We start from the raw sequence: 19,746 nt of genomic DNA on the forward strand, positions 1-19,746 counted from the left end.
GTTAAGGCTCTTTTCAAGATCCCTTTAAAAATTCTTTTTTTACTGCCTCACACAAAACAAAATCAAGTTCCTTCCTACTTGAATATATCTTGGCCAGTTTATAAAAACTTAGTTTCAAGATTTCCTTTTTCTTCTGTACTTATTCCTTCTTGAAACATATTATTTCCACTATTCCTTTTTCGGAATACAATATGAAATTTCCTTTTGACTGCCGCACACAAAAAATTCAAGTTCCTTCCTACTTGAATATATCTTCGGCCAGTTTATAAAAACTTAGTTTCAAGATTTCCTTCTTCTTTACTTATTCCTTCTTGAAACATATTATTTCCACTATTCCCTTTTCGGAATACAATATAAAATTTCCTTTAACTGCCGCACACAAAAAATCAAGTTCCTCCCAACTTGAATATTCCTCGGCCAGTGTATAAAAACTTAGTTTGAAGATTTCCTTTTTCTTCTTTGCTTATTCCTTCTTGAAACATATTATTTCCACTATTCCTTTTTCGGAATACAATATAAAATTTCCTTTTTACTGCCGCACACAAAAAATCAAGTTCCTCCCAACTTGAATATTCCTCGGCCAGTTTATAAAAACTTAGTTTCAAGATTTCCTTTTTCTTCTGTACTTATTCCTTCTTGAAACATATTATTTCCACTATTCCTTTTTCGGAATACAATATGAAATTTCCTTTTGACTGCCGCACACAAAAAATTCAAGTTCCTTCCTACTTGAATATATCTTCGGCCAGTTTATAAAAACTTAGTTTCAAGATTTCCTTCTTCTTTACTTATTCCTTCTTGAAACATATTATTTCCACTATTCCCTTTTCGGAATACAATATGAAATTTCCTTTTGACTGCCGCACACAAAAAATCAAGTTCCTCCCAACTTGAATATTCCTCGGCCAGTGTTCTAAAAACTTTCCGAACGCTCTCTTGTTTACCACTGTAACTTGGATACGCAACGCTTTCTTGTCAGCTGTCAATCAAACATCAAGTTCACTCCGGGAGCATGCGCACTTCAACAACGTCAGAAACTACGCATTGTAAAAATATGGCTGACTCGCTGTATCCACCAGCGCTGAAGAAAGTCTTTCATAAACACAAAATTCAACATTTAAAAACACAACAAACTTTCTTATAAATAATACAAATAATCAATTAAGTAAGTACTTCAATATTTTTACTTCTTTACATATTACTTCTAACATAATATTTTCATAACGAGCACATCACAAGTGCACACACTGCGTGTATGAAAACAAAAACTAACAAGCAAAATTAATACGTAAAAATATTCAGAATTTTTTAATATGATTATTGTCGAGTGATTATTTTGGTTTACATTAAACTGAAGTTTTATTCTAACACGGTAGTTTCTGTTATTTTCATGATGTATTCTGATCACCATGTAAGTATGAAGGAAAGGCTATCGGTTTAATGTTAGTAAGTGTCAAGTTATGCACTTTGGCGTGATTAGATTTCCAGTAGCATATTATATTAGCGCGGGTTATGCTACAAGAAACTGCAGAGGCAAAGGGATCTTGGCATATTGGTAGATAGGAATTTGAAGTTCAAAGATCATATAGCAAAAGTTGCAAATACAACTCAGAGGATAAAGAAGTCATTTTGCCTCTTTCTAAGGCTTTGATACCCCCTCTGGATTATTGTGTGCAGATTTGGTCTCCTAAATTTCAAGGGGATAAAGAAGCTGTGGAAAGGGTGCAAAGAAGACTTACAAAGATTATATCTGGATTATGGGATTAGATTGTGAGTATGTGGATTATAGTGGTACACAGGAGAAAGAGGGGTGATATGATAGAGGTCTATAAACTTTTGAATAGGTGCTATAGGATAGCTTGTGATGAAATTTTTCGTTGCATGGAAGGTGGGGAGAGAACACGAGGGCATCCATGGAAGTTAAGTTTGTTCACAGTCAAGAAAGGGATAAAAGCTAAGTTTTTCTCTCAGAGAGCAGTGAAATGTGGAAAATGGAACAACAGTAGTACCTGGTAAGTCTGATCTTGTATAACATGTGTTGAAACAGAACACAATCTTTTGGATACTAGCATTTTTCTTAAAAACAGTTTTCATCAGTTCAAGGAGAGCGCAGACGCTTTATTACACTATCTTAATTTAAATCAGAAGGATTTACATTCAATCCTAAAAGTATGGAAGATTCTCATCCTTAACAAATATCAAAAATGATTCGTTGTTTTATATTATCCTTCTGGCTTGCAACATCCATTAACCAATGTTATATTACCTTGTATGTGGCCTCATTTAAATTACTTGCTTATTCCACACTGATGTCTTGTTATTTTTAGTGCAAAATATTGTGATTATTTTCAGTAACTCTGTGTCTACATATAAAACCAGTTAATAAATTAACTAGTTTTTCATTCTCAGTGATCAAGTAAATATAGATTTAATTAAATTTTAAATGGTATTTCTTTTTTGAGTTTCTTTGACATGTTTCATCTTTCTCTGTCTCTTCCTTCCCTAGGTTCGTACTGCAGATCTTGGAGGAAAGGCAGCATGTTCTGAGTTTACTGCAGAAATATGTTCCAAAATAGTCTCTCTATAAAATATATTTCAAAAAGGAATTTGTAGAATAGACTTTAAATATAAGTACAGATATGCTCTTGTAGTTCAGTGTTGATAGACTGCAAATTTTTAAATTATAGATGAGATAAAATATTTATTAAATTCCAGATTGAAAAAAAGGAAAAGAAGAAGAAATCCTTTACACACACGTGCGTGCGTGTGTGTGTATATACACATAAATATGTATACTAGCACAGAGATGCTTTATGTAAACAGAACATGATTTGTCCTGTGCAAAATAGAAGTTTTATCCCTTGTGGTTGTTAGAAATAGTTGTGATCATGTCTCTTAATTTCCTTTAGATTATTTTTCTCCCATCAATACCAAAAAACATGTTAGTCCATTCACTGCCAAAAAAAAAAAATTTAAATGTTTGGATTATTTTTTTATTGTCAGTGTTATAATAAATGGTAGAGTTTATAAAGTGAGTTTTATTCTCTGTAGCCAAAGCATAATGTAATGAACATTGAGTGTAAAAGTGGTTTTTTGAATAAAATCATGGGAATTCATCTTTGTTATATTATGTTTAATGTGATTCTTATTGAAGTTTACTCTCTTTCTCTCTCTCTCATTCATTCATGCAACAGAATATGTTACCATCTTTGAATATTTATTTTTGAATTCTATCTGTGTGTATTATTTTCTTCCTAGCTGATTTTTGAAATATTAGTTTCACATTTATTTCATCATCAAATTACTGACATATCCCTCAAGGGGTGTGTATACATGATCTTATGATAGTTCTACATGAAAAGTCACATCATAACTTCTTATAAACAACTTCTTGCCAAATGAGCCTGTTATATGCCAACATTCCAGTATCATCAGATCTTATATTTCTGTCTTCTAGGGCAGTGCTTCCCAAACTTCTGGATGTCAGGGCCCCCTTTGCAAAAATTAAAATATTTCACAGCCCCCCTCAAAAAAAATCGTAATAGAGATATATTATTATTATATTTATTGTATTTATATTCAATACAAAACATACACAGCGAATATTGCAAAAATCAAATGCATATATTACATTTTTTGCCTCTTACCGTTTGGTTCTGAAGACGATACGGTCTGTTCTGGTAAAATATGAAATACTGTCCTTTTTTTTTTTAGTCTGTTTCTGCTTCTTCTGATTGTTCGCGGGATTTTTTTTTTATTTTTTGTCAACCACTTATCCATCTCAGGGTTAAATTTTTTAACGTAGAATAGATTAAATAATATCACCACTTACCAATACTGGCACACCACAGACTGATAACATGAAATTAGTGAATATTACCTGAACACGGGAATCCCCGGACCAGGAACATTTTTCACTTTTGTGACTTTTCTCCTTTTACGGTAATTAAGCCTAACGCGAAACAGACAACAAAGGCAGTCTGTTTATTAAAACGTGCATATGATTGGTGCGGTATTAACAAAAGATCGCGCAACTGAAAGATAAAAGCATAGCTGACAATTGAGTTGAAATGCTAACTCTCTTCAACCGAATTCCATATGTGAAACTGCCATAACATTTAATATATATATATATATATATATATATATATATGTTAAAGATACCAAGTAATTTTAAACCTGGTTTTACTCCATTTCCCAAGTAAGCAAACAGACTAAAAGTCAAGTTTGCGCCTGCAATTGATGCAAGTCTAACTGATCCCACAGGTAGTGCAGGACCAGGGCAACTCGTGGCAAAGGTGGAACAAGCTCCGATCACTAATCTTAATATTTACCCTTAATGCCAAAACACATCTCCAAGAAGGGGATGTATGATGTTTTGTATTAAAGGCAAGGGGCCACTACCCAGACCGGTTTCGACCTTTATTGAGGTCTCGTCAGTGGGAGCTAGGCTAGAATTAGAAATACCAAGATTTAGTAATACAGAGCTTGTAAGTATATCGCCAAAACAAGTTACCATAAGGTGTTTTAACCTTATTAAATAAAAATCTCTGGAGGAGATATAAATGTAGAAAGTATTTTTACCTTGAGTATAAATATGTTAAAGATACCAAGTAATTTTAAACCTGGTTTTACTCCATTTTATACCCAAGGTAAAAATACTTTCTACATTTATATCTCCTCCAGAGATTTTTATTTAATAAGGTTAAAACACCTTATGGTAACTTGTTTTGGCGATATACTTACAAGCTCTGTATTACTAAATCTTGGTATTTCTAATTCTAGCCTAGCTCCCACTGACGAGACCTCAATAAAGGTCGAAACCGGTCTGGGTAGTGGCCCCTTGCCTTTAATACAAAACATCATACATCCCCTTCTTGGAGATGTGTTTTGGCATTAAGGGTAAATATTAAGATTAGTGATCGGAGCTTGTTCCACCTTTGCCACGAGTTGCCCTGGTCCTGCACTACCTGTGGGATCAGTTAGACTTGCATCAATTGCAGGCGCAAACTTGACTTTTAGTCTGTTTGCTTACTTGGGAAATGGAGTAAAACCAGGTTTAAAATTACTTGGTATCTTTAACATATTTATACCCAAGGTAAAAATACTTTCTACATTTATATCTCCTCCAGAGATTTTTATTTAATAAGGTTAAAACACCTTATGGTAACTTGTTTTGGCGATATACTTACAAGCTCTGTATTACTAAATCTTGGTATTTCTAATTCTAGCCTAGCTCCCACTGACGAGACCTCAATAAAGGTCGAAACCGGTCTGGGTAGTGGCCCCTTGCCTTTAATACAAAACATCATACATCCCCTTCTTGGAGATGTGTTTTGGCATTAAGGGTAAATATTAAGATTAGTGATCGGAGCTTGTTCCACCTTTGCCACGAGTTGCCCTGGTCCTGCACTACCTGTGGGATCAGTTAGACTTGCATCAATTGCAGGCGCAAACTTGACTTTTAGTCTGTTTGCTTACTTGGGAAATGGAGTAAAACCAGGTTTAAAATTACTTGGTATCTTTAACATATTTATACCCAAGGTAAAAATACTTTCTACATATATATATATTTATACCCAAGGTAAAAATACTTTCTACATATATATATATATATATATATATATATATATATATATATATATTACTTAGTTTTAACACTTTTACGAATTTTAACACGTTCAGTTGAATTTTATTTCTGCCTTGGGAAATCGAACTCACATACATCTAATTAATAACAATAGTTTTTAGTTAGATACTATGTTTGCCCATGCAACATATGGTTTTGTTTCAGTCTATACAGCATAGTTTCTGTATGAGGGGACATGTGATTCATTAATTAGTGTATTTTTATCCCAGTTGTCTCTAATTGCACTATTTGTTGAGAAATATATTACACAGACTCCTCATACCTTATTCACTGGCATAATAAAAGTACTTATTTTTATTGCCTCTGCAGTATAGTGGCTCTTAGGGAGGGAGTGTTGTTTACCACTGCAAGCGAGTTACTATATCCCCACATGAAGTTGTTTAAGCTTTTTTCATGTGTGAAGTATATGCGAAACTTTTATTGGTAACAGAAAACTAGCTCGGATGACAGTGATAATATAAAACGAGTTTTGATATGTATATAAAGTCAATATCAACAGTCCCTGATTACGAATGCATTATGAAAGGGACAGAAAGATTTGGAACTTCCCTGGAGAACATTCGAAGTAAATACAATTAACCACTGCTTTGAAATGAAACATATGAATAAGCAATATTTACTAATATTCGTTAAGCGCCGAAATACGCAGGAAGCAAAGTTTGTGAACCAACACCAATGTGTGAATTTTTCCATTAAAATATAAAAAATAACAAAAAAGAAATAATAAAAGTTAAATACGTTTCTTTTAAAATAAAAAAAAAATATACTTAGTCTTAAAACATTTTAAATTTGTTTTCATTATTTCACGGCCCCCCTCAACAAAACCTACGGCCCCCAAGGGGGCCGCGGCCCACAGTTTGGGAAGCACTGTCTAGGGCACTTTTTACTGTATCAATCACCTATATCTTGGTCTTCCTCTGGGTCTTTTTCCTGCCATCTTGGCAGAGAACACTTGTTTTGTTAATCTTTCCTCTCCCATTCTATTTAAGTCACCATACCACCTGAGATTAGCTTTGCTAACACATACCTGGATGCTAACAATGTCAAGTTCTTTCTTAATATCCATGTTTTTAATATGATATTGCCATTGATGCCATCTGTTCATGCCCGTAAGTTTTCTCAGGAGTCATATCCATGGTTTCTAGTCTTTGATCAAAAGTTTCATTTATAATTCAGCTCTCAGACCCATACGTTAAAATTGGTTTGAACACAGTATTGTATACAGCTAGTGTAGTGTTTTGACTGATCTCTCTCTTATTCCATGTATTTATTCAGTTGACTTCCTACCATACCAGCTTTGTTAATTCTGCTGTTTATTTCTAAATTTAATTTGCCATCTTCACTAAAAATTTTGCCTAAATAGCTGAAATGTTTTACTTGTTCTATAGATTCTATATTTAGGATGCAGTTGATGTTTTCAGTGTTTCTGCGTATTTTCTTTGTCTTTTTAATGCTGATTTTCTACATGGAATAAATACATGGAAATTTATTACAGCAGTTATTCAGTTTGTTCAACGAATCCTGCAGAGCTGTTCTGGATTTATTTAGGATTCTAAATCATTTGTAGTAAAGAACTGGGATTAACATCTCCAATATTGATATCAGGTTTAATACCATTTTCCTTCATAATATGATCCATATAGATAATGAATAACAGAGGGGATAATGTACATCCTTGTCTCACACCAGATTTAACATTAAACCATCTTCCTGTACTTCAATTCTAACTGCTGACTTACAACTCAAATAAAGACTAAGTATTGCTTGATATAATTCCCCATTGACACCATATAAGTGCAGCGTATTGAATAGCTTCTCTCTTGGCACCTTGTCATATGCCTTTTCCAAATCGACAAAACTTAAATACAGATCTTTGTTATATTCCTATGCTTTCTCGACTATTTGTCATAAGGTGAAGATCTGATCTGATCCTGACAGCCTCTATTTGGCCTGAATCCAGCTTGTTCTTCACCAAGCTTTTCTTCCACAATTCTTCTCATCCATTTCTCAAGTATACTTGCATAGATCTTGCCAGGAACACTCAGTAGGGAAATACTTCTGTAATTCTCACATTCAATTTTATTTCCCTTTTTATATATGGGTACTAAGAGAGCCCTACTCCAATCATCGGGAATTCGTCCCTCTGTCCAGGCTTTCTGAACTATGCAGTGCAGCCACTGTAAGACTCTTATACCACCATACTTCAGCATTTCTGGTCGAATATCATCTACTCCTGCTGCCTTTCCACATTTCAAGCCTTTGATGGCTTTTTCTACTTCAAGTATGGATATGTATTCCTGACTGCATGGCTGGTCAGTGTTTTTTTATCGCTGTGCTGTCATCACTGCTTGTTTCATTTAGCAGTTTTTCAAAGTAATTACTCCATACTTCAAGGATATCTTTTTCTCCTGTTTTCATGTCACCTTTATCATCTCTAACTCCTTTTACAGCACTCTTTCCTCCATTCCTAAGCTTCTTCAACAACCTCCAGAATATTTTGCCACCTTCTTGATATTTATTTTCTATATTCTTGCCAAAGTCCTCCCATGACTTTTGTTTAGCTAGTTTTACACACTGTTTAGCTTTCTTACATTTGTCTCTGTATTCTGTAAGAGTAAAAGCTGATTTATTTGCCAGGAACTTTTGATATGCTTTCTTCTTTTCCTTCACTGCCTCTTTAACTTCCTGTGTCCACCAGGGAGTTCTGATTTTTTTATCCTTGCACACAACCTCATCACATGCCTCTCTGGCAGAATCAATCAATGTTTTCTTCAGAGTTTGCCAATGAATCTCCAAGATTTGATTCCTGTTCTCAAACTCTTTCATTTTCTTTTCAATAATCTTTCTGTATTTTAGTCTACAGTTCACATCTGAGAGCTGCTCAACTTTTATTTGCTTTAAAACTTTCTTACATGTCATTCTTTTCAATATGAAATTCAATTTTATCCTGCTCAAGACTAAATAGTGATCACTTCCAATTTCAAATCCTCTGTACACTCTGGTGTCCTGCACCACGGAGAAAACATCACTATCAACAATAACATAGTCAATGAGACTTTTCTTATTCCTATCCTCTTCTCTCCATGTGAATTTGTGCACATTTTTATGTTGGAACATGGTGTTAGTAATAACCAGTCCATGTCCTGAGCAGAAATCCAACAGATATTTGCCATTATTATTAGCTTTGCTCTTTTCTCCAAATTTTCCCAAAATATTTTTGTATGTCTGACAATCATTTCCTACTCTGCTATTTAGATCCCCAACAAGGACCAACTTTTCCTTTTTCATTGTGTCAGTTGCTTTTTCTAAAGCGTCAAAAAATTCCTCCACTTCTATCTTAGTAGAACCTTCTGTGTGACCATAGGCACAAATAAGTCTCATTGTCCAGTTCCCCATTCTCATATTTGCCCACATTACTCTACTTGAGACTGACTGCCATTCAAGAAGATTAGCCTTGTATTTTGTGTTGAATACTATGGCTACTCCTTCATTTCCTTGATTGTCATTGCCTGAATATAACATTTTGTATTTATTGCTCAGAAAGATCTCACCAGTTTGGTCTTTTTTGTTTCAGTCACCCCTATTATGTTGATCTGGTACTTATCTAATTCCTCAGCTAACTCCATTTCTTTGCCATTCAGGCTTCTTACATTGAGAGTACCGATCTTTAACTCTGGTGATGTTGAGTTGGGGTTTGTTTTCAGATTTGTTCCAGTAGCTGACTTTTCGCTGTTCGCTGGTTCCCTGGCAAAAACAACGGGGGCCTTGTTTAACCGGGCGACGCCCCAGCCGGCATGAAATTTTGTCATGTTGTACCATCATTTTTTATTTTGGTTTAACCAATAAGAATACAATTTGGTCGGCTAAATCCCAAATTGCCAGCCCATCCTCGTTCGTTCAATATCAAAGTAGATACCCAACAGGGTGCACCACGAGAAGGTGAGGACTGGACATTAGTTCAGAAGCCCTGGTCGGTTCTCCGCATTCCTTTAAAGGCTATGTGGAGGTCTCCTCTCAGTTATACAGCTTTGACCCTTAAACACCCCCCAACTGTTTGTCTTAAAGTGAAAATCTGATCATGACAATCTCTATTTGGCCTGAACACAGTTCTTCTCCAAGCTTCTCCACCACAAGTTTTCTTAGTCGTTTTTCAAGAATTCTTGCATAAATCTTACCAGGAATGCTCAGTAGAGAAATTTCTCTGTAATTCTCACATTCAGACTTATTCGCTTTTTTATAGATGAGTACTATAAACACTCATATTCCAATCATCTGGAATTTGACCCGTTCGCCAGGCCTTTTGATTATGCAGTGTAGCCATTGTGAAACCTTTATACTTACATATTTTGGCTTTTCCATCTGGAGTTTTCATGTCCCATTTAGCATCTCTAATTCCTTTTACACTACTCTACTTCCATTCTGAGCTTTTTCAATAGCCTCCTAAAAACACAAGCTGATTTACTTGCCAAGAACTTTCCATATTCTTCCTTATTTTCCTTGACTGCTTTCTTTAACTTCCTGAGTCCACCATGGAGTTCTGATTTTTCTATCCTTGCAGATTACCTCACTATATACCTCTCTGGCTGATTCAATCAGTTTTCTTTAGGGTTTGCCATTCTTCAGTTTTTCTTGAATAATGTTTGTATATTTGGTCCTACAGTTCACATCTGATAGCTGTTCAACTTTGATTTCTTTCATACACACCCTTCTTTCAATATGAAGTGCAATTTTATTCTGCTCAATACTAAATGGTGATCAGTTCCTATTTCAGATCCTCTGTATACTCTTGGGTTGTGAACAAGTGAGAAAACATCACTATCGACAATGACACAGTCAATGAGACTTTTCTTATTCCTTGAATCTTCTCTCCATGTGAATTTGTGCACACTTTTATCTTGGAATATGGTGTTAGTAAATAACTAGTCCATGTCCTGAGCAGAAATCTAGCAGGTACTTATCATTATTATTGGCTTTGCTATTTTCTCCAAATTTCCCAAAACATTCTCATATTATTATTACTAAGAGTGACCTCCAGGGAGTCAGGAACTCGTCAAGGGAGGCCATATACTACACAACCAGCTATCGTACTTATTCTTGAATTCATTCACACTGCTTGCACTCGCAACATCCAATGGCAATCCACTCCAATCACACACCACTCTGAGAGAAAAATCTAGTCCACACCCCTTATTGGTGACATTCATTCTCAGCTTCCAATGATGCGCTCTTCTCCTTTCCCCACCCTCAATAAATTGAAAATTTCCATCACCTGAAATCCTGTGTGACCCTTTCAGAAGTTTGTAAGTCCCAATCATATCATCCCTTGTTGTTTCCTAGTGTCTGCAGTCTACAAATTCTCAATCTGTCTATATATTCAGTATTCCGTAATCCAGATATAATTTTTAACACTCTCCTTTGCACTCTTTCCAGTACATCAGAATCGCAACGGAAATCAGGAGACCAGAACTGCGCACAATAGTCCAAGTGAGGTGTTATCAATGCCTTGTAAAGAGGTAAAATGTCATCCTTATCTTTACATGTGAATGAATGTTCATTTCATCATTGCATTTCTCTTTTGAGTTGCATTTGCCATCTTTGCTATATCACCCCTGAACTTCAACTTCTACTAGCACTCCAAGATCTTTAGCCTCATCAGTTTCTTCAAGCATAATCCCACCAATATAATACAACATTGGATATCTAATCATGCCAAAGTGAATGACTTTACATTTACTGACATTGAACTGACACCAATTTTCCCATGCCCACAATTCATTCTGCAAGTACTACATATGAGCAGCATTCATGATTACCCTATCTATCTTTGTATCATCAATTAATAGATATATGTTGCTTGTCAAATCCTTCCTGAGATGATTAATGTATAGATTGAATACCAGTGGACCAAGCACTGGTCATTGTGGTACACCAATAGTTACCTTAAAACTTGCAGACTCGCCATCCCCCATATACCACTTTTTGATATCTGTCAGTTAGCCATCCTCTTATCCATTCTATTCTATAATCCAAACTCACATTCTCCAATTTATGCAATGGTCTACCATACTGTATTCTGTCAAAAGCCTTAGCAAAATCTAAAATATCATGGTGTATCCATTCCCCTTGTCTAGTTCAATGTAACATTATTATAGAATGTGAGCAAGTTGCTAAAGCATGTTCTCTTAGTAAACCCATGTTGCTTATTGCAAAGTAGAGATTCACTGCAACCCATTTCTGAATGTGAACCTTAACCAATTTTTCCAAAATTTTCACCACCACTCCTAAGATACTAATTGGTCGATAGTTGGATACATCTGTCTCTTATGCAATGGAATTATCATACATTCTTTCCATTCCTGCAGAATCTTCCCTGTTCTGAGACTCTATTAAACAGCCTGGTCAAAGGAATAGCCACTTCAGCTGAACACTCTTTTTTTAGCACACATGCTGATATCCCATCAGTCCCTATTGCTGAATTCTTATTCAGTTTGTGCCACAGCTCTAATACCTCATTCTCATTCACCTGAATTTCTTCATCCAGTGAAGAGGTAGCAGTGAGCGCAACGTCGCGTACACCGAGTTGATAGCTTTTAACAAAATGGACACTCATTAGTTGAACAATCTCTTCTGCATCTGTAATCCTTGTGCCATCTGCATTTAGAAGAGTTATTCTTTCATATTCATTCTTTCTTTTACTTGCAGCATATCAATCCAATTCTTGTGGGTTCTCTTTAGCATGCAGAGCCAATTTCTTTTCATACTCAGACTTTGCTTTCTGTACAACAGTTGACTATTCTAGTCTGCTGCTTATAATTTTCATAATGCACATCATTCTTATGCACACGGTATTCCTTTCACATAATCGTTTTTTTTTACAAATCTCTTGCTTAATAAGATTACACATCTATTTGACTCCTACCCTATTTATTCTTCGGACTCTCAGGACATACTCTTATATTGCATCATTTAAGTATTGTTTAAATGCTTCCCATGCACTGTAGATATTCTTCCCATCCAGGAACCAATCCCATTCCACTGAACTCAGTATATTCCTCAGTTGATCATAATTTCCTGCTTTCTAGTTCAGCATGTAACCTTTTCTGAATGGAACATTCAGAAACTTAGTCACTTCCCAAGTGAGTACCACATGATCACTGTCACCAACCGGAGGCAGAATAGTTACACCTTTAACTGAAACTCCCTCTGACACTATAATCTAATCTAACAGTCTTTGACCTAGAGTTCCTTCTGTCACATTCTGCTTGAGGAAGTTGTCCTGCAACAGCTCAATAAATGTATTTTCATTCTTCTCATGAGATTCTACTGCTACGCAATCAATATTTGGATAATTAAGGTCTCCCATTATGATTTCTCTTTTCAAGCTCATCTTTTCTATTTGGTGATGAATTTTCTTCATCACTAGCAACTGATCCACAAGGTCTGTAATTGCACCCCACTATGTAATTGAGCTTGTTAGATTCCACCTCACACCAAATGGCTTCAAACTCACTGTGACATGAAATACTGTTAGTAGTACTACAATTCTAGGTGTCAACTCTAATTAGATGCAAGTCATCCGATATCATTAGTAGCAAGCCCCCTCCTCTCCTATCCTCTCTGTCCTTCCTAAAAATAGTGTACCCTTTTCACTCGATACCAGTTAGTATGTCTGATTCTGATATCCATTTCTCATCAACAGTTTCCTACTCTGCTGTTTAGATCTCCAACTTTTTCTTTTTCATTGTGTCAGCTGCATTGTCTAATGCTTTGAAAAATTTCTCCACTTCTATCTTAATAGAACCTTCTATGGGACCATAAGCATAAATAAGTCTCATTGTCCATTTCACATTCTCATATTAGCCCACATCACTTTACTTGATATTGCCTACCATTCTAGATTATCCTCATATTTAGTGTTTAATATTATGGCTACTCCTTTTCCACTGATTATTATGCCTTGAATATACAGGTAGTTCCTGCCTTTAAGCATTGATTGATTCCTGGCGACCATTCATAAATCGGGAGTTTGTCTTTGAAATAATGCTATAAGCAAGAGTTACATTCATAAGAAGGAATATACAAAATGAATATTAAATGATACGAAAAGACTACTGGCCAAAGATTTACATATTTAAAAAATAACATAAGAAAAATTTTAAATTAAAAAAAGCTTCTTTGAAAAAAAAAAATTACCTCATTTCTATATCACCAGGCGAATCGGCAGCCGTTGAGGTAGTAGATGATATATTAGGAAGCTTTGGTGCATCTTTTTTTTTCAAAGAATGTATCGAGTGTCATCTGCTTCATTGACTTTCGCTTCTTTTCGTTTAAAACAGTTCAATAGCAAACACAAGCATTATTCATTTTGCAGGAAAATTTACTAAATCGTTCAGTCTGAATCTTGTGATTCCAAGATTGCTTGAGCTTTTCGAGAAGTTTAAATGCTTGTGGGCCTTTTATAGTGAAAAACTTAGTTGGAGCTTTATATTCATTATTTACTTTGTCATTTTCTTCTTCATTTCTTTCTTGTTCCCCTAATTCAAGGAGGTCATTGGGTGAGAGTTCCATAGTGTGAGATTAAAGCAGCTCATTAACATCACCTTCTGAAACTTCCATTGCAACTGGTTAGCCATACCCAAGATCGCTTTAGTGTCAGAATTCACAATCTTTGTTGGGTCTTCAAAGCTTTTGAAATTATCCTTAACTGAGGACAAAGTTTATGCCATACTCTTTTCATAGTTTTTTCGAAAACTTTATGCCAGGTGCTCTGTGTTACTCGAATTGCATTTAAAATATTCAATCTCTTCCAAAACTCTTTGATAGTAATGTTTCCATCTTTATCAGTTGCTTCTATTAACACTTCAAAAGTCTCTTTGAGATAATGTGCTTTAAATGTTGCAATCGCTTGCTGTCCCTTTGATTGTAAAAGAGTTGTATTTGGAGTAAAAAGACTATTTTTACATTAAGGCAAATGTAAGCTACTGATGAGGGATGACTAGGTGCATTGTCAATTATCACTTTAAATGGGATTTGTTTTTTTTCTCACAATAAAGTTTCACTTCAGGATTAAAATGATGCATAAGCCAAGCTTCAAATAGGGAACCCATGAGTCAAGCCTTCTTATTTGCCTTCCATATTACTGGGAGAGTATCTTTATTAATTATTATTGCATAACACCTCCAGGGAGTCCAAAGGCTCATCGAGGGAGGGCACCAACACTACAACTCTCCATCTCCACCAACCGCATCTACCTTCATCATCTACACCAATGCCATCTACCACCACCACTAATATTTTCACAGACAATCACAAACATCCATGCCCAGAGTGGGATTCGAACCCACAGCCTTTTGGCTGGAGAGCAGATACGCTAACCACTCTGCCAACCAAGCCGGCCTGGTTGGCAGAGTGGTTAGTGTGGCCTTAAATTCCTTTTAAGCTTCTTGGATTTGCTGATCGATGCACAAATAAGGGTTTTAATTTGCAATCACCAGCAGCATTTCCTCCTAATAGTAGAGCGATATGATCTTTCGATGCTTTAAAACCCGGCATTGAGGATTCTTGTTTTGTGATGTAAGTTCTTGCAGGCATCCTTTTCCATAAAGGCCCATCTCGTGGACATCAGAAATCTGCAATTGTGAGTAATTTCCTTTAATTATTTCTTCTAATTTTTTCTGGATAAGATTTTATTGTAATATTTAATTTTTCAATTTAATTTAATATTTCAGCCTCACTATTGCTGCTTACAATAGTGAGGCTGTAAAATTAATTTGTGGAATTGTTTCTGCTCTTATATATTTTCAGTTTGATTAAATAACTTCCTGAGGAGTGCACCATAGAGCATCAACTAGTAGCACAAAATAATTTTTTTGTTGTGTAATCATAGAGCTTATCTTTAATACCATAAACTTTTGGAGGAAGAGAAAAAAATAGTGTTGTATAGTTCGCCCACCGATTTGAGGTCCCTCGACACTTCTGCGCATCTCAGAAAAAGAAGAATCCATTCCGATAATAGGGTAATCAGTCCGTATAGTGGGATGAGTTGTTTATTATTACCGGTCGGAAAATTAACTTCTCTTTTATGATTATTGTAGTTAACTATGTTGCTTGTGTAACAGTTGGAAAATTTTACCTATAAAGCACGTGATTTCGCGTGTTGGCGACCAATTCGGACGTCCTTCATTTTTTTCTCCCCTTCAGCATGAATCGACTATTCTTGGAAAGACGCGAAGCAGGGACCTGGAAACGGTGGGCAAACTATACTAAGCATGCTGTTGAGAAGTATTATAGTAATACTTTGAAAATGATATGAAGTAGTCTGCCAAAATAGGAACACCAGATGAAATACTTACTAAAAATTCAACTGGTAGATATGACACCGAACTTAAATTAATATAAAGTAACCACCTTAACTTTCAATTTTGTGCTATCAATTCAAAATATTTCATAATATAGGTAACTAGTTTCATTTTGACTTGTCATCCATCCTCTAAAAAGATTAGGGCTTCACAAATAATTCTTTTGCTTCTGTACTTAGATGTTGCAAACCTTCAATAGGAAATCGTACACTTAACTAATCAGTTTTCACCTCATAAATACATGTTTACTTAATATGGGACACCATCAGTAGTTTTAAGGTACTGAAAACCAAATCTACAACCACAACAAAAATCATCTGCTTTTCACTCAGCAACAGCATTCTTATTGGCTTTCTCATTATCATTTTCTGGTGTGTTTGTATACTTAAAGGGCATACCAGATATTTGGTGGATGATTCAACACATTTGCCATCTATGCTTTGATCACTGCTAACATTTCAGTCTTCTGTGGCAAACCTAAGATTATCAACATGTTTATATTAATATTAGTTTCTATTGATGCTGTCTGTTCACTTCTCTGATTTTTCTCAGAGCTCTTGTATCTGCAGTCTCCAGTCTGTGATCAACTATTTATTTTTAATCTAGTTTTTCAATCCATGTGTGAAAATTACCTCAAAATACTGTTTGTATACTGCTAGCTTAGACATTTTTTGTCTGATTTCTCTTTTGTTTCATATAATAATTGAGTCACTGACTTTCCAGAATATCTGCTTAACTTTATTTATTTTTGTTCTTAATTAACCATCTTCACAGAAAAGTGTTTAAATAATTAAAATATTTAAAAACCTGTTCTCTTAGTTCACTTGTTAGTGTAGTTGATGATTTCTGTTTCTTACTTATTTTCATGGTTTGCATTTTTTTTTTAGAACATGCTTTTGTTGGATAAATCCCAATTTCCCAGTTCTCCTCTTTGGGTCATTATCTAGGCAGATATCTACTGGGATGCACATGAAGTGAGGATTGGACATTAGAAGCTCCACTTGGTTCTCTGCATTCCTTAAAATGCTTACATAAATGTATCCTTTATCGCTTATCTAAATTTGACACTTGAGCATAGTGCAACATGACGAAATTTCATGTCAGCTGAGACATCACCTGGTTAAAACAGCAGTTTGCTGCTGTTTTTATCAGGGAAACAGAGCAAACAGTAAGGAGCTTGTTCTAGTCACTGACATTTGTCAGTGACTAGAACAAACTAACTCAGCAGCAGCAGAATTGAAGATAGCTTCAATCATCATAAGAAGTATCAGTGGAAAAGAACTGGAAGAATAATTAGAGAAGTACTGTGCAACCATAATTGGTATTACTGAAATGAAGACAAAAGCAGGTGAGATTCTTCTAAATTACAAATATACAAGATTATATTCAGGAAATTATGATTAGCGAAAGAAAGGAGTAATATAGTATTCAACACTAAACACAAAGATAATTTTCTTGAATGGCATGCAGTATCAAGTAGTAATGTGGACAAATATCAAAATAGGGAATTTGAGAGGGAGAAGTATGGAGAGAGAAAACACAAATTGCCCATCACAAGAAATTTGTGAAAGGTAGGACTTTCCTTAGTAAATTACTAACTTTTCATAATAGTTTGATTGCTGAATTGGATAAAGAGAATGGCTATTGCTGATACTGCTGGATTTATCATAGGCGTTTGGATGGATGCCACATGGAAACTCTGTTATGAAAATTGGAACATATGAGGATGGATGTGAATGATGACAAGGATATGAGAGTAGAGTATGGAGCAGAATTTAGGAAAAAGCAGGTGACCAGTGTGCCACAAAGCTCTGCTTTAGATGACCATTATTTCATTTATACATAAATGATAAAGGGAATAAACTGAAAGAAAAGATTCCATTGTTTGCTTATGAGTATTGAAGCTGGAGGACTGTAGATTCTACATTCATCATAATTTCTAGTTTTGGAACTTCCTGCACTTCAGTAGCAAAGTTGTGACCTCAAACAAAGCAAGGTCCAAAACTAGAAATTATGAACCTAGATTGGTGCATCTACAGTCTTCCACCTTCAATAGACAATAACATTTGTTTAGACATAGCAAGCATCTTTACAAATCTCAACCACCTGAAAGCAACATACCACAGAAAGAAATAGCTGCTCTTTAAAAAAAAAAAAAAAATTATATAGGAATAAAAAATTGTAATTACTAAAGCCGATAAGGGTAATGCTATTGTTATCAGGATTCAATAGGATTACAAGCTGGCTCACCTAGATGACAATTCAGCTTACTAAAATCATAGATTGAGACCCCACTGTCACAAGAAAAAAAAAAGTTCACAAATTATTAAAGTAACTTCTTGGTCAAAATAAATCATTAACAAATTAAAACTTGTTTTTGGATTCTTTTGTTGTTACTTAACAGCCAATGCCAAAATTCACTTACATTAGAAAAAGACTCGCATAGTTGTTTACCTTTTCTTGACACATTAGTCACTTGCCTTTCAGATGTTCACTACCTTTTTCCATTTATAGAAAGCCAACATGTGATATAATCACTACATAAACAATCACCTCATCATCCAGCCCAGCAGTATGGAATTCTAGAAACACGCACATTTCTAGAATTCCGTGAAAAGAGCTGCATCATTAAAACATAGAGCCAGGGCTATTTGTTTTAATGATGCAGCCCTTTTCACAGAACTCGACATGTTTGCCATACTTCCCTAGCCAGTGTCTGTATCTTGCACAATAGATTAAAAGCTACATGTCTTCTTCCACAAACACACAAGAACAAAGCATCACCATTCCCATTCTATATATTTGAGGTACATCTGAAAAGATAGCCATAGTATTAAAAAAACAACCTTCACACCACATATCAAGTTAGCAACTTTGATCCACTCTCCTAAGGATAAACATCCTGGAGTGTGTTAAGTTTTCTGTGACTGCAACTTAGCCTACAACCATGGAGAGATAAAAGACCCATTAACATTTGCATTGGAGAAGATAAATACACTGTTGACAAAAGTATTTGGACAGGCATATTTCAGATCCTACCTCATGCAAATATTCAGGGAGTGCATACATCTGGTAATAAAAGGTGGGATGTGCTGCATGTTTTACACTGTATTTGATGTCATGTTCAGCTGAACTGACAGACTCAATGTTCGGATGGTAGCTGGGTGTCACATCAGTGGTCTTTCTATCCATGACATTGTTACCTATCTCAGTATACCAAAATCCACCATTGCTTATCTTGGAATGTTCGATTATCCCACGCATTATCAGCAGCAGACCTCGCAATCAACCTGGAAAATACTGCAGGGACATCTATGAAGTCAAATGATGTTTGGACTGGTGTCTTTCATGCCGTTCCTTGACCATAGATTGGAAGGGTTTTATGGAGCAGAGAATCACGCTTCCAAATGTTTCACTCTGATGGCTGTATTTTGATCTGGGGAATGGTTCCAGCAGGACTGCGTCATTCCAACTGTCAAGGTTAGTGGAGGCTGGGTAATAGTTTGGGGAATGTTTCAGTTAGACAGAATGGTTCATTGATGGATGTGCCCAAAACCATGGCTATCTGGACATCCCGGACAACATGCTTCTGACACTGGAAGTATTTCAGCAGTTACTTTTGCAGGGACATCCTAAGTGAGAAAGGAAAGGGGGCACGACTACAAACAGACATTAAGGGAAAACCTATGGCTTCTGATTTCAAGCAAATTATATTAATAGCATCTGATACTCGATAAC

The 19,746-nt window shown here is 35.4% G+C and overlaps 1 protein-coding gene across 1 annotated transcript in view; it reads left to right on the plus strand.

Annotated features, from left to right (window-relative positions):
• Window positions 1-3,125, plus strand: part of Idh3a (isocitrate dehydrogenase [NAD] subunit alpha, mitochondrial) — a 187,401-nt gene extending 184,276 nt beyond the window's left edge. Inside the window, exon 10 of the mRNA XM_090403633.1 lies at window positions 2,507-3,125. Within this exon, the coding sequence (XP_090259759.1) occupies window positions 2,507-2,587 (81 nt within the window). The 3' untranslated portion in view covers window positions 2,588-3,125. The remainder of the gene's footprint in view (window positions 1-2,506) is intronic.
• Window positions 3,126-19,746: the final 16,621 nt, after the last annotated feature.

The sequence above is a fragment of the Typopeltis vanoorti genome, chromosome 14, assembly GCF_054136105.1.
Source record: "Typopeltis vanoorti isolate ZY-2024b chromosome 14, IOZ_Tvanoo_1.0, whole genome shotgun sequence".
NCBI lineage: Eukaryota > Metazoa > Arthropoda > Arachnida > Uropygi > Thelyphonidae > Typopeltis > Typopeltis vanoorti.